Source organism: Schistosoma haematobium, chromosome 1 (genome assembly GCF_000699445.3).
Source record: "Schistosoma haematobium chromosome 1, whole genome shotgun sequence".
NCBI classification, from domain to species: domain Eukaryota; kingdom Metazoa; phylum Platyhelminthes; class Trematoda; order Strigeidida; family Schistosomatidae; genus Schistosoma; species Schistosoma haematobium.
The window spans coordinates 86,329,791-86,345,035 of record NC_067196.1 but is presented as its reverse complement, the minus strand read 5'-3'; the positions used below and the strand labels follow the sequence as shown (position 1 = coordinate 86,345,035).

At 36.8% G+C, this 15,245-nt stretch overlaps 2 protein-coding genes across 2 annotated transcripts in view; one reads left to right on the top strand and one right to left on the bottom strand.

Annotated features, from left to right (window-relative positions):
* Nucleotides 1-4,131, top strand: part of MS3_00002346 (uncharacterized protein) — a 35,317-nt gene extending 31,186 nt beyond the window's left edge. Inside the window, exons 4-5 of the mRNA XM_035732481.2 lie at nt 195-578; nt 3,172-4,131. Of these exons, the coding sequence (XP_035587497.2) occupies nt 195-578; nt 3,172-3,308 (521 nt within the window). The 3' untranslated portion in view covers nt 3,309-4,131. The remainder of the gene's footprint in view (nt 1-194; nt 579-3,171) is intronic.
* A 2,265-nt stretch (nt 4,132-6,396) lies between these two features.
* On the bottom strand, nt 6,397-7,256 carry MS3_00000957 (uncharacterized protein). Its single transcript, XM_051208520.1, has one exon. The coding sequence runs from the start codon at nt 7,198-7,200 to the stop codon at nt 6,895-6,897; it is 306 nt and encodes a 101-aa protein (XP_051075394.1). The 5' UTR covers nt 7,201-7,256; the 3' UTR covers nt 6,397-6,894.
* Between the last annotated feature and the right edge of the window lie 7,989 nt (nt 7,257-15,245).

Below are 15,245 nucleotides of genomic sequence, written 5' to 3'. Positions count from 1 at the left end.
CTGCTTTTAGTTTTTCCATGATGGTCTAGCTTCGATTGACTCATGACCTCAACCATTGAAATTACTACAATATTCATAAAATCCCTTCTGATATTAAGTTGTTGTTGTATATATATGTTTTGTATCATTTCATCAGTGTTGATTTTTCTCTTTCCTAATTATTTTTCTTTTTTTTTAAAAAAAAAACCCAATAGCTTATGACGATTATGGTGTGGCTAATGAAGCAATACCTAAACAACATGTACCATATTCATGTTGTGATTTACAAACTTATACAAATGAACATTGTAATAATGCATCAAAATTAACCAGAAATAAACTTACTTCATTAACAATACAATCACCTGAAATGAATAATCTATTTTATGTTATTCCATATTATTTAGCTTATCCTGAAGGTTGTGTAAATCGTTTAAAAAATTTATTTTTACCAATAGTTATTGGATGTTTTTGCCTTTTAATATCTGTGAATATTATTGCAACATTTATCAATTGTTTCTATGTACAAAAAGCTGCTGATGAAGAAGAATATGAACAAAATTGGCTTGATTCACAAAATTTTTTAAAAGAAACTAAAGGTTAGTTGCTATGGGAACATAAAAAGATTATTACATGATTTGTTGTTGACTAAATAATTATAATAGTTCATGTCATTGTTTAAGACAGTTACTCCGAATGGAGCATAGGCTGACGATCAGCATTCTACAACTCACTCTGGCCTTTCTTTCTAGTTCTGTCCAATTTTTGTTCATTCTTCTCATGTCTGTCTCCATCACTCGGCATAATTTGTTCTCTGGTCCTCTTCTCCTCCTAGCTTGGCCTTGAGGATTCCATGTGAGGACTTGACTTATGAAACAGTTGGGTGCTTTCCTCAATATGTGTCCTATCCACTTCCAGTGCTTATTCCTGATTTCTTCCTCCACTGAGATCTGGTTTGTTCTCTCCTACAATAGGTTGTTGCTGATGTTTAAGACAGTTACCTATTTCATATCATAGATGAGCATTGCTAAGGAGTCCCATATAAGGACGAAACGGATGTCGCGTGTTACCATGTTTTCAATAATGATCGACGCGTGAAAATTCAACTGTGAAACTTACAATAGTATTGATTAGTAATCAAAAGCATAATAGGTATGTAAATCAGCTAAGAAAGTATTGAAAGGACAGTGTCATGAAATGATATATATCTCATCTTTGTCTTCAAATGCATTTATTAGAGTTCAGCTTGATTTTGCAAATCATTTGTGTATCCGTTGTCATGTGGTCATTGTTAGCAAAAAGAGCTGTTATATTTTGAGATTGAATAGTTTATTCGATTTTCATAGGAGAACTTAGTTTATTGAACTGGGACTAGTGTAGGTTATGTGGTCTAATGGGGCTAGTCTATCATACTAAGATATACTGTTGGTTTTTCAATTCTTGTTAACCACAGGACACACCTTTCAATATCCTTTTGTTTGACAGGATGACTGGAATGTCAACTTTAAGAAGACGTAAAATGGATTATTCAGTAGTAGACCACTCTAATCCAGTTACAAAGTTTGTAGTATATATGCAGAGAGTGAAATCCAAGGAAACGCGTTTATAATTATTCATGCTACAATGTTTGAAGGCATTTCAAGGAGATTTACACAGTTTAAAAATAACTATCATAATGAACTGAAATCATATGAACGACTGTTTTACTTTATTTTTTGGTGTTATTTTATTATTTATTTATTTATTTAAACACATAAACATTGGTACAAGGAGGCACCAAATAGATATGCGCTGCATAAATCATTCGATTTGTGTGAGGGCTGGGATACTGCCCGGGTGCCCAGACCGAAGCAGGTGGTTTTCTTAGGGGCCACACCCCGAGCCTTTGACCTGAAGGTCTGATCCACAAGGCAGTGGAGCGTCGTGAGGAGATGCAGTCCCATGGTAGCCGGTGACCAACGATTGGTTCATACGCCATTTGTTCCTGCAGGATACGGGAGCCCATGTGCACCATTGGTTTGGAATCCGGTTAAAGCGCCAGACATTCGCTTTTCATCCTCTCAATTTCGAAAACAACACCTCCTCCACGACAAGGCAGTGAGTAGGACTTCCCTGGCAGAGGCTGTATACGCGTGGCCGTGTTAGGGCATTTCGAGAGGGGGGGCGGGCCCATCCCACTCTCCGCCATACCAAGGCATATGGGGGTTTTGGTGTTAGTGTTATTTAGTTCGTAACACTATGTCCAATGTGAGTAAGATGATGAGTGATTGGACTAATGAATTTAACCAGAATTTTATCGTCTATTTCTCCTATAAATGTCCTGGATTTTCTCAGAAATACAAAAAAATAACCCTTGTTTTCATGCTTCTAACGTGTAATATAAATGTTAATTGACGAAAACAATCGAAGGTATTTTGAGTCTAATGTATCCCTATTTTTAGACTGTAAAGTATAAAACCGAATAAAAGTTGACGGCTTTCTTTCTGATGTTACTAATTTTAATTTAGTTTGATTGAATGTACATTTTAGTATATTAAAATATGGATTAAATTATTAAAAAGTAAAGCGATTTTAACAACTAAAAGATATTGTATAGGATACTTTACACTATTTTAATAACATCATTCTATTTTTCATGGAGTTCTGTTCTCTGAGCTGGATGATTTAATCGTGAAGATTTCATCGTTCTTCTGAAAGACATCATCAGCACAAATTTCAGGTAAAACATAAGTGTTCTCATTTCTTCACATATAGTTCATAGCTTGTCCTGTACACCTCCGTGTTGATTGTTTCATGTTGATCTTTACTTGAGGTAAACAATGACAGGTTTAAGGTCAACAAGAACCAATCAACATCCAAGTCTATAGGACAAGCTGTGAACCGTATGTGAAGAAATTCGAACACTTCACTATTACCTGAAGTTTGTGCTAATGATGTCATTCAGAAGAACGATGAATACTCCATGATCAAACCATCTAGCTCAAAGAACAAAACCTCATCAAAATTATCCATCTGTGCCACAAATCTTCTCCACTATCTCAACATTATTCTATAATAGTGTTCTACTATTCCATAGAATTCACTTGTCCCACAGAATTTATTTTACAGTTTATCACAGAATATTTTTTATCGTTACCATGTTTGTTTGCTTTTTTTTAAAAAAAAATCTGCTTCAATACTTTTCTTTTACAGAAGCATTTTGTTTAAAACCACAAAAACAAGTAGAAATTTCATGTGATGCTTCAATTTCAAATGTAGATGATCTAAGTGTATTTCAAGGACAATTATCCCGTCGACGAACTAGTTCTATACCAAGTGATACGGACTAAATCAATAACGTATTGATTTCATTCTGTTTTTTTGTTATTTTATCTGTATATTCCATAAAGTGTTTGTTTTTTTTGTATTGTTTTCATTTTTCATGAAGTCACCTATTTCCAAATAGTTACTTCTTTAAAAAAGAAAAGATCAACATTTTTTGTGTGTGTCTGTGATGAGACTATGAAATAATAATTCTGTTAGAACAACTGTCATGATTCTTCTGTTTGTCTCTAACAATTAACCTTCTTTGTATTTATGATTGTTCTTTGTATGATAACACAATGATATCTATTCATTTGATCATTTAACTATATATATATTATGGATTGAAGTAATAAAGAACCCATACCTCATCGAACTACAAACGTTCATTTAAGTTAATTTCAAAGTGTATGATATTTTATATTTATAGCTTTTCTGATATGGTTACTTAGCATTTTTTTTAGCGAGTTAGTTTTCTACGGAAAGCGGATATGAAAAGGATGAACGACAACTGGAAGGAGCTGGAAAGGATTGCCCAAGATAGGGTTGGATGGAAAATGCTAGTAAGAGGTCTATGCTCCTTCACGAGGAGTAACAGGCGTAATAATAATAAATAATGATATGGTTGCTTGGTTGTCTGGTCGACCGGTCGGTTCGTTGGTTGGTCAATGGCATTTACTTGTTTATAATATACAAGGAAAACATGTTTAATCATAAACTATAATTCTATTTCGTTAGTATTCATTTTGAAAAAAAAAACGACATTCACTTGTTTGTTTTTCTAAGCATTTACCATGTGAATATTCAATGTTCAAATGAATAAGAATAACATTTGTCTATTTGGTTCAATTTTAATACACTGATGAAAAGGACAGCTAATTATATATATTCGTCTACACGAATGGGATGTTAATTTGCCTTAGATGAATAGTTGGCGGCCTGCTTGAACATCTGGGCTACCTGTTCCTGCCATCTAGATATTTCAACAAGTTATCTAATTTTGTTTGTTTGAATACTTCATTATGTTTATCAATCGCATAACCTATTCAGATGCGTTTTTTGAAAAGTGAATAATCTTTCGTTGTAAAAGATACAAAAGCCCCAATAAGAGGTATTTTGGTCACTGGCAATATACAGCGAAAAAAATGTACACTATTCAGATGTTCATTTACTGGACTGCTAAAATCTAACTGTTGATCACTCAATATTTATCGTCAGGATCAATCAAGAAGAAAGAAACGGAAAATTGTTGGACTCATTTGTTATCAGAAGGGGTTTGTGGGGATTTTAGAAATTTCACAGATTGGAATCATGAACCAATTGAAGCTAGACCATCATGGAGAACCTGGAAGCATTAGACGGCCGTTTCGTCCTAGTATGGGACTCCTCAGCAGTGCGCATCCACGATCCCGCCCCCCGTGAGACTCGAACCCAGGACCTATCAGTCCCGCGCCAGGCGCTTAACCAACTAGACCACTGAGCCGCATTCAATGGTGTTAATGTCTAACTCCAACCAACCCACGAAGTTGCGCCACCGTACACCATTGTCTTCAGTGAGCTAATATCTCACAACAGACCTGGTTTTCCATGGTGGTTTAGCTTCAATTGACTCATGACTTCAATCTGGGAAATAATTTGTGTTGAGAATTTTATATTATACCAAATATATAATATTGAATAAAGCTAATAATAATGAATGAATAAATAAATAAATACACTAGATTCCCTTCCAATATCTCATTCTACAGGACTTTAACACAATTCAGATCGAGAATATTTAACTTGTCTGACTACAACGTAAATATAATTCCACACTGGAAACCGACAACAATCCACTAATAATAATAAACATAGGAGAATATATAACTCATCTAACGCTGATCAGACGCCTGTCAGACAAGTCTGACTAAACAAACAACCAATCATTATCATCCGCGCCCACATATCAGAAATATAAAAGAAAATAATAATATCATATCAGTCTAAATCTTTGAATATTTAATGATCTTTCGTGAATATTTTATTTTATGATCATTGAAAATAACAAACAAGCTGTTTTATTCATATTCTGAAATAGATATTTGCTTTAACAGAGACAATACGAGAAATATTTAGCTGATATACACTTAGTATCCTTCATGAATTTAAATAAAGCCAGAACAGACATGAATTCAGAATAATATGAATTCATTATATTTCGTGGTTGTCCATCCTCTGCTTGCAATCATATATGCATTGAAAGTTTAAATTGAGGTAAATATAGTGTGAAACAAATGACGTAGATGTTGGTCCACGGTGGTTTAGCTTTAATGGAATCATGAATTCAACTATTAAATTAATAAAAATTGGGGCTCATTTCCTTACATTCATCAGAAAAGAGATTACTTACTTACTCCTGTTACTCCTCATAGAAGAGCATAGGCCGGTCACCAGCACTCGCCATCCAACACTGTCCTTGGCAATCTTTTCTAGCTCCTTCTAGTTGTAATTCATCCTTTTCATATCTACTTCTGTTTTCCGACGTAATGTGTTATTTGGCCTTCCTCTTTTCCGCTTCCCTTCAAGGTTTCAAGTTAGGGATTGCCTCTTGATACAGTTTCATGATTTCCGTAATGTATGTCCTATCCACCAACTCCATTGTCTTTTACTAATTTCCTCTTCAGCTGGAAGTTGGTTTGTTCTCTCCCACAGCAGGCTGTTACTGATGGTATCCGGCCAATGGATGTCGAGTATCTTGCGTAGACAGCTATTTATAAATACTTGTACTTTCTTGATTGTGGTTGTTGTAGTTCTCCAAGTTTCAGTTCCATACAGTAGAATTGCCTTGACGTTCGTATTGAAGATTCTCACTTTGATATTGGTTGAAAGTTGTTTTGAGTTCCATATGTTCTTCAATTGTAGGAATGCGGCCCTTGCTTTGCCAATCCTCGCCTTTACGTCTGCATCTGAACCTCCATGTCTATCGACGATGCTTCCCAGATATGTGAAGGATTCTACATCTTCCAGAGTTTCGCCATCAAGGGTGATTGGATTGCTGTTCTCCGCTTTGAATTTGAGGACCTTGGTTTTCCCTTTGTGTATGCTGAGGCCTACTGATGCAGAGACTGCCGCTACACTGGCTGTCTTCATCTGCATCTTTTCATGTGTATGCGATAGGAGAGCTAGGTCATCTGCGAAGTCCAAATCGTCTAATTGATTCTGAGCTGTCCATTGTATGCCGTGTTTTCCTTCAGATATCGAGGTCTTCATAATCCAGTCAACCACCAGAAGAAAGAGGATGCGAGAGAGTAGACAGCCTTGTCAGACTCTGGTCCTTACTTGGAATGCATCTGTCAGCTGTCCTCTATGAACGACCTTGCACTGTAGTTCAGCTTGCTGATCTCGAAGTTGGGCGTCTACTGCATCTTTCATCCGGTTCAACAAAGCTCTGTTGAAGACTTTCCCTGGTATTGACAGTAGTGTAATGCCTCTGTAGTTTTCACATTTGCTCAGATCTCCTTTCTTTGGAATCTTGATGAGGTGTCCTTCTTTCCAGTCCATCGGCACTTGTTCCTCCTCCCAAATCTTTTTGAATTGAAGTTAAAGCATGCTTGTAGTTACTTCGATGTTTGACTACAGTGCTTCAGCTGGTATGCTGTCTGGTCCTGCTGCTTTCCCGCTCTTGATTTGTCTGATGGCCATTCTGATTTCTTTCGTCGTTGGTGGGTTGACATCTATAGGAAGATCTGTGTACTCTGCTTCAATGTCCGGTGGATTCGTTGGAGCCGGCCTGTTCAGGAGTTCCTCGAAGTATTCTACCCATCTGTTCCACTGTTGTTGAATTTCAGTGATTGGCCTACCTTCTTTGTCGTTGGCCGGTCTCTCTGGTTTACTGTATTTCCCTGCTAGTTTCTTCATTGTATCGTAAATTTGTTTCATATTTCTTCCCCTTGCAGCTTTTTCCACCGTCGTTGCGAGTTCTTCCACGTATTTCTTCCTGTCGGCTCTAATGCTCCTCTTCACTTGCTTGTTTGCTTCTATGTATTCAGCTTGTGCTTGGGCTTTCCCTGCTCGTGTTCGGCTGTTGTTAATTGCTGTCTTCCTGTTCTTCCTTTTTTGATCCTGTCCAGTGTTTCTATAGAGATCTATTCCTTGCAATGATGCTTCTTGAGGCCCAGAATCTCCTGATACGTTGAAGTTAATGCTTCTTTGATACCTCTCCAGTTGTCCTCCATAGTAGTTTCTTCTTCCTTCAGTAGATCCTGTAAGGCTTGGAACCTGTTGTTGAGAGCTATCTTAAATTCATTGAGTTTGTCAGTATCTCGAAGGAAGGCTGTATTGAAGCTTTGTAATACTGTTTGTCCAGTTTTTCTTTAGCTTCAGTTTTAAATTGACCACAACAAGATGGTGATCTGAAGCTATGTCAGCTCCTCTCCTAGTTCTCACATCTTCCATTGTCCTTCGGAATTTTTGGTTGATGCAAATATGATCTATCTGGTTCTCTGTAGTGTGTTCCGGTGAGATCCATGTAGCCTTGTGTATACGCTTGTGTGGAAATATTGTGCCTCCTATGACTAATTTGTTGAATACATACAGATTTGCAAATCTGTCTCCATTTTCATTTCTCTGTCCCAGTCAACCCATGTCGTCCCATGATATCTTCATATCTGGTGTTGTCTGTTCCAACTTTGGCATTTAGATCTCCTATAAGAATGGTGAGGTCCTTTCTTAGGCACTTCTCTATGATTGGTTGCAGCCGCTCGTAGAATTGATCTTTAATGTCCTCATTGCTATCATTGGTGGGTGCATAACATTGGATAATATTTATTGTGATCCCCTCCTTCTTTGTTTTGAATGATACTTTGATGATTCTGGTTCCGTGAGATTCCCATCCTACAAGTGCATTTCGTGCTACTTTGGACAGCATTAGAGCAAATCCCTGAGTGTTTGGAACATTTTCCTCTTTGTGACCTGAGAATAGTGGCACCTCTCCCGTATTTAGCCTTTATTGTCCAGCTCGGGTCCAATGGGTTTCTCTGATTCCTAGTACTGTCAAGTTGTATCTCCTCATTTCCGTTGCCATTTGGCTGGTCTTCTCGGTCTCCCACAATGTCCGGACGTTCCATGTACCTGGTTGTTAGAACAGGGATTGACCTCGTGACTTCCGAAAGAACTCAGCTCTCACCATGAGGCGTCATAGTTCTTCTTAATGAAGACCTTCTGACTCTCAGGGCAGGGGTTAAATGGTTTGAATTATTTTTTCTGGTTAGCGTTTTTTTAGCGAGTTATTTTTCTATGGAATACGGTCTCTAACCCCATGCCCGACCCTCCTTCTTTACCCGGGCTTGGGACCGGCAGTAACTCTAGAAACCTACATGTGGAGTTGGACAAAAAGGTATGTTTTTACAGCAATCGCTTCAGAAAACCGAAAAAAAGCAGTGTCTCTTTGTTTGTAAATAATTTTGAAAGCTTGAGGAATGTCAAAGGTATGTCCGATGTCAAGTGAATGCTGAGATATTGCACTGCTGAGAGCCCTTGCCTCTCATAGTCTGTTTTTTTTCGAAAATGTTAACATACTCCTAGTACCATTACTTGAATCAAGAAGTTAGTAGTCTCTATCTATTTAGTTACTTTAGGAATACACTAAAGTGACATACCAATATTTTAAAGTATTCGTTTCTGAATTTGGCTGGTTTTTAAAGAAAAATGATTAAGTTACTTACTTTGAATAAATTTCCAAACAGAATTAACCTTTCACTTGATTGATAGTGAAGATATACTGGAAATGAAAAAATCGGAAACAGTGTTGTCCAACTACCTTACAAAATCATGTCTCGATTACAAACATTTAAGAAGACTGTAATGGTTTATGGAAACGACATATTGGAATGTGGGTAGAGATTAGTTGGTTTAAGACTTTTATGTAGAAAGAGAGTCGTTTAGTATAAGATTCCTTCAGAAATGGCCACCATACTTTATCTGGAGCATTTAGGTAGTCGTGTACGTTAAAAGTAGCAAGGTAAGAATCAGTGTTGAACCTCTACAAAGATGTAGATTTTAAGGAGTCATTTACCCCTTGAAATAGTAAGACTTATTATCGTCGTTTTCTGTAAATTACTGAGATTAATATGTGGAGGGACATTGTCAGGTATTTATACAATGTCATGTTACATTCCAGTCCATATGAGAAAATTTTGACAGTTACACGTTTGGTCAGATGTGTATGTGATCAAACACAATATCTCTTACCATTATTATGTAGTGTCTAGTGACAGTACATGCTCACACAATTCATTCAAGCTTTTGAACTGACTTTAATAACTCAAAGAGCTTGTGACATTGAGCCAATTTTACTTTCATAATAACCTTCGAATCATATACACGTCCCATTCCTTGTATTTCTATGCTCATGCGCCTTGTGTGTACTTGAATGCGTTTGTCTGTTACTCATTATTTTGTCCAATGAATGTCTCTTTGTCACACTACTCACTATCTATTTTTCTAGCTAGACTAACGCTTGTAATTTGTCGTATAGTGAGTTGGTATGTTTGCCGTTTTGCTCTGCTTCTACACTTTCTTTCTCTAGTTGTCTGTCTGGATCAACGAGTGTATGAAATATGCCTATCCGAAATTCTTCCTCGCATTTGTTTTGTTTCGTTCCGTTGTCCTCTGATATAAATTAAGTAGATAATTAAATACGAGGGTTTGCAGCATGTATATTTCGTTAACGTAACCATTTAGTCAAAACAGCGTCGAGTCAACGGTTCTCTAATAATTTTACTTTATTTCTCACTATCCGCCTTTTGGCCGACACCTGTCATGTCTGTACTATGCTTTGGTGGATTAGGATAACTGCCGTTTGGCTTAATCTCGTCAATTTATCTTCATTCGTCTTCCAATATCAAGCGCCTAGTTTTTCTTGTTTCTCTGCCTGAATGAGATAAGTGACCACACAGAAAATGGACTGTATTATAAACCTTATAAATAATTTATTCCCTTTCAAAACACGGAAACGTGGTTTCACCAGATGGAAGGTTGTCATCAGTGGTGCTAGTCGTATGATTATAATCACTAATTCTCGGAGTTGGTTCATGAATTGCTGCATCAGCTGGACAGGATGATGAATCTTACTTTTTCAGTGTCTCAGAGCCTTACGCATTACTCATATAGAATTTTTAAGCAACAGAAGTCAAACACCAACAGTTATTAGATTAGAAGTTCCAGAATACTAATAATCATATGCATGTCAGTTGGTTTTTACACATTTCATGGAATTTTGCAAACATACTCAAGTTGATACAACAAAGGGTCCACTTGTCAAATGATATTAACTTAGTATTGTTTATTATTGACATGTACAAACCAGTGTAATATATCGGTCGGTCATCTACCACGTAGGACCAGGCACAAGCGTGCATCATTCCAAGTTGCTATACCAACTTAGCACAACAAGATGAACACCAAATCCATAAAAGCAGTCACTTCAGTAGTAGTTATATTTAAAAGAAGACATTATATCAAGAGAAAAAATTGGTTTTCAGAAATCAATGCATAAAGTGAGTTTAATCTCACGGTTAAAGGGTAGACAAAGAGTGTATACACCTACGGCATTGTGATCTATCCTCAGCCATGTCACCAAGAGTTTTTAACCATTTGTTACGATAGTCACCTGGACCTCAACCACGTTGTTCGAATCTACCAACATGGCCCAGACTAGAAGTTAGTGACTTCAAGAAATGATGTTACCTCTTGGTTTGGTCGATCCTGACTTTCTTTTAACCGTTTCTAACACTGGTCAGCATCGCGCATCGTGGAAGTTGGAGTTCAGGCATACGCAACACGTGGTCAAACCATCTCAGTCGATGAAAATTCACAACCTCGTCAACTGGTCTACAATTATTCTCTAATACCTTATGTCTAACTTCACTATTATTTACCTGGCGATCCCAGCAGATGCGAGCGATATTTCCAAGGTATTTGTGATCAAATGCTAGTAACTTAAAGTGGCATTGGTTCATAAACACATAAACTTTGAAGCCGAGCATGGGATTACTAAAAATATTTATATTCACCATGTAACACAAAAGGCAGGTCAACGATAGTCTATGAGGGAACATGAATTCATTCAATCGGATCGCATTGCTCGGCCTCACAACCTGGCCATTCTGTATAGATTGTGTTCATACACAACAAATACTTTATTCTATCTTCAGCCCGAATGTGTTCAGAAATATTAGACGTTATATTACTGATTATTACGTTACGATGAGTCAGTGTACACAATGGTGTGATTTCCACGCAAGATCTTATAGATTAGGCAGTCACATCATGACAAGTCTATAATTTTATGATTAGATCTATTATAGCGGTACTAATGACGAACTAGACCAAAATTTTACAGTCTCAAAGTAGAGGTGACTTTATTAGTTTCTAAAGAAGATTTCAACGCTTTACTTAAAGATTTGATAGCTGCATCTGCTAAGTACAGAGGATGTATGGGAATTCGGCAGATAAGACTTCAAGTACAAGATGATCCAGTCTTTCTTAAAAGACAAATGATTCCCTATGATTTTCGAGAAGTAATACATTAAACATTTAACGATTTGTGTAGGAAACGTATAACTGAACCAATCCAGTCCTCAGTATGGAGTTATATAATTATTATATCCTCGAAGTCTGATGGCAAAAACTCTAGAATATGTGGTGATTATGGATGAGCATTGAACTCTCGTTTGTTGAAGCAAACACGAACGACTGTAGAAGCTGAAAATAATCCTAATCGACTTCATGGTTCTAAGGTATTCTTAAAAGTTGACTAAAAATTTTATCTCTTTCAAACCGTCTTAGATCACTCCTCATCTATTTTGACGACAACTAACACTTTCTTTTGGTCTATTCAAATACAACTTCAATTTGATTTGCGTCATTTTACAGCCAAATTTCGGGAAATGATGAGTAATATGGTCAATGATGTTAAAGGTGATGCCGTTTGTCAGAGTCATCTTATTATTCATGGTTTTGATAAAGAAGTCCATGACCATAGCCCTATTGCTTTATCGTATCGTTTAATTGAGCAGAATATTACGGTGGATCCATATAAGTGACCATCTGGTGAACGTAGTTTTGAATTTCTTGGATACCAAGTTGACGGTAACGCTTTTACACCAGGACTACATATCTCGACAATCATTATAAGGCAAACCTGTTTATACTGCGTAGTGTTTGTTAGTGCATCCTTTACCGGTAAGACGTCTAGATTTCATTAGAGGGACCTATTATTAATTTGGATGCATACTCAGTATCATGCGAAAAGGCTGAAATGCTGATCTAAAACGTAAATTTTCTGCTTTTTTTCAAAGCAGTATAAGTTATCCACTACTCTTGATGGTATTCAGTGTTGAAATGATCATGTTGTTATTCCTTCTTCATTACGTAAATCTGTCCTTGAAGATCCTTATAGTGAATATTTGGGTGTTCAGAGAATGATTACCCGAACGAGATGAACTTGTTAGCGGCTGGAGATAAAAACAGATACAGTAGTTAAGTTGAAAATGATGGAAGGTGTCATGAGTTGGAAAATCATTCTTCAGAAAGGATTCTATGACGAGTATCGTTTGAGGCCTGGCAGAGAGTTTGTGCGGACTATTTTATTCTTTCTCGGCTGACACTATGTAATCAGTGTCATTGATTTTTTTAAAGTGGCCTCAAGTTATTTTCACAATCTCATCATGTTCTGATTTCACACTTTTGAGCATTAAGAAAAGTTTTTAGTTGGTCAGGAGGTCCCTATAGTGTTAGTGACTGATAACTGTTCTCGGTTTACTGCAAAAACAGTCACTAACCGGTTAAACAGTTTGGTGTGTAGACATCTGTTCACTGCTTCTAGACACCCATGTTCTAATGGTCAGAGAGAAAATTCTGTCAGGACACGTAAAACTGCCATTAAATCGATTGCTGTTTCAACATTTAATTATCTGGAAGGGAAGTAGACACAATTCTACGGCAATATAAGAATGATTAACATTCAGTAACGAAAAGGACTCCATAGAATCTACTAAAAGAAGGGTTCTGCGTTCGAATATGAAGTATCTTTAGTCATGGAAATGATCTCTGACTAGCTAATGGGATCGTGTTGAAGAATGTTGGAAAATCTATGGTTTTAATCCAATATGATGATTTAAGTACACACAACTGATATTTTGATGAAATACAATTATACTATACAGGTGAGTTTGTTTTGATTTCGGTTGTTAATTCTAGTACTAATATCTACATTCTAGATACATAGCCAGACAGACATGTGATGAACCTAAAGAGAAGTACAATCTATTACAGAAATCTGTTCTCATTTAGTCTGTGGCGGTCGCGATGTTTATACTAACTGATGATTCTTTTGTACTTGTTATATGCTGATTACGGGTTACAAATGTAATACGTTTATTTGTGCTCATCTAGTTGCCTTAAATTGAACTATTTAGGAAACTTTTAGCATATCAATTCAAATATTTCTTACTTTCATAAGGAACTAGAAACCAGCTCATCACCGGAGTAAAAAGCAAAGAAAAGATATAATCGGACATATCGTTTTATCAGTCGGTTCTTCATCCTATAATATTACCTCAAGTTCCATTGTAATACTTAGGCCATCAGCCCGGTCTGCAACTCAAGTATATACTCTAGGAATCTTGTGAGATTTGGGTCTATGTTTATATTAGTGCACTTATTTATGCTAGTAGGACATTAAACCCAAACCGTTATTGCGTATTTGCTATGGTTTAACTGCTAAATTTATAAGATCTTACACCGAATTCACACCCTTGTCTACACTGACTAGCGCTATTTCGACAGTCAGCAGCACGCTTTTTAGGAAACTCTGAAGGATGCATTTGAGCTGGGGATAGAATGATATATTTCGTCTAAGAAACTAGAGTGCTGGTGTGCGGCCTATGCCCCACTGGGAGTAACAGGCGTAAGTAAGTAATTAAGAAACTAGAACTTATATGGAGACCATGGCCTCATGGGCTGGCCGTCTTTATTAGGTGTACCCGAATCCAAAGTTTCTAGATTTCCCAAGCGTCTCGAGTGGTTTAATTTAAACATAACACTTATCAGACTGAAGATTACACATCTCCCTGGTATTTATGTACCTATTTTCATTTGTAGATCCAGGCATGCTAAGCGTTCACCAAATTATGTTATCCGGCTATCGTATAATGAAATGTTCCAATAACAGAGTTTCAGTCTTCAGTAATAAGGATAGGAGGTCTGTCGACCTATATTAATCCTTGCAGTTTGTAATACTGTGGAGGTCCAATCTCGTTTTGAATATATTAACAGACGGTGCTGATATTACGTGTTCCGGTAGGGAATTCCAGTAATTCACTACTCGGTGCGAGAAACGGAACTCCAGACGTAAACGGTTTGATCTCGGTTTTTGAACTTTCTTCGAATGTCCTCTCAAATGATCGGTTCTAGACGGAAGCAAGAGATAAGACATGTTAATACCAAGGTCATCGTTCAGTATACGATAAGTCAATATTAGATCACCCCGTACTCTACGGTAAGAGTAAAAGATCCATCTTTTATGGATCTAGAAAGGAATTCAAAGTTATTGCACCAAAAGTAACATTTGGTGAACTTTTTCTTAACAACTGATCATAAGCCATTTAAGTTTTAGTATCGAAAAATAGGGAATATATCTTAGACTGTCATGGCAAAATTTCTCACAAATTATGAAACACAACCGACATATGACACCCATTTTTGCCTGCAACGATTTCTTTCGTTCACTAAGAAGAGAATTAAGCATACTCAGGGAATTAATCTATTATTGTTGTACGAGAACTCAGATATACTTACTAGATCATATACAGCTAAAGCTGAAAGATTATCAAACAATTCAAGGGAAATGTACTTCAAAGATGTTGTTGCCACCACATCTCATAGCTGCATAGCCGAGATACAAGCAATATGACCAGTATTTG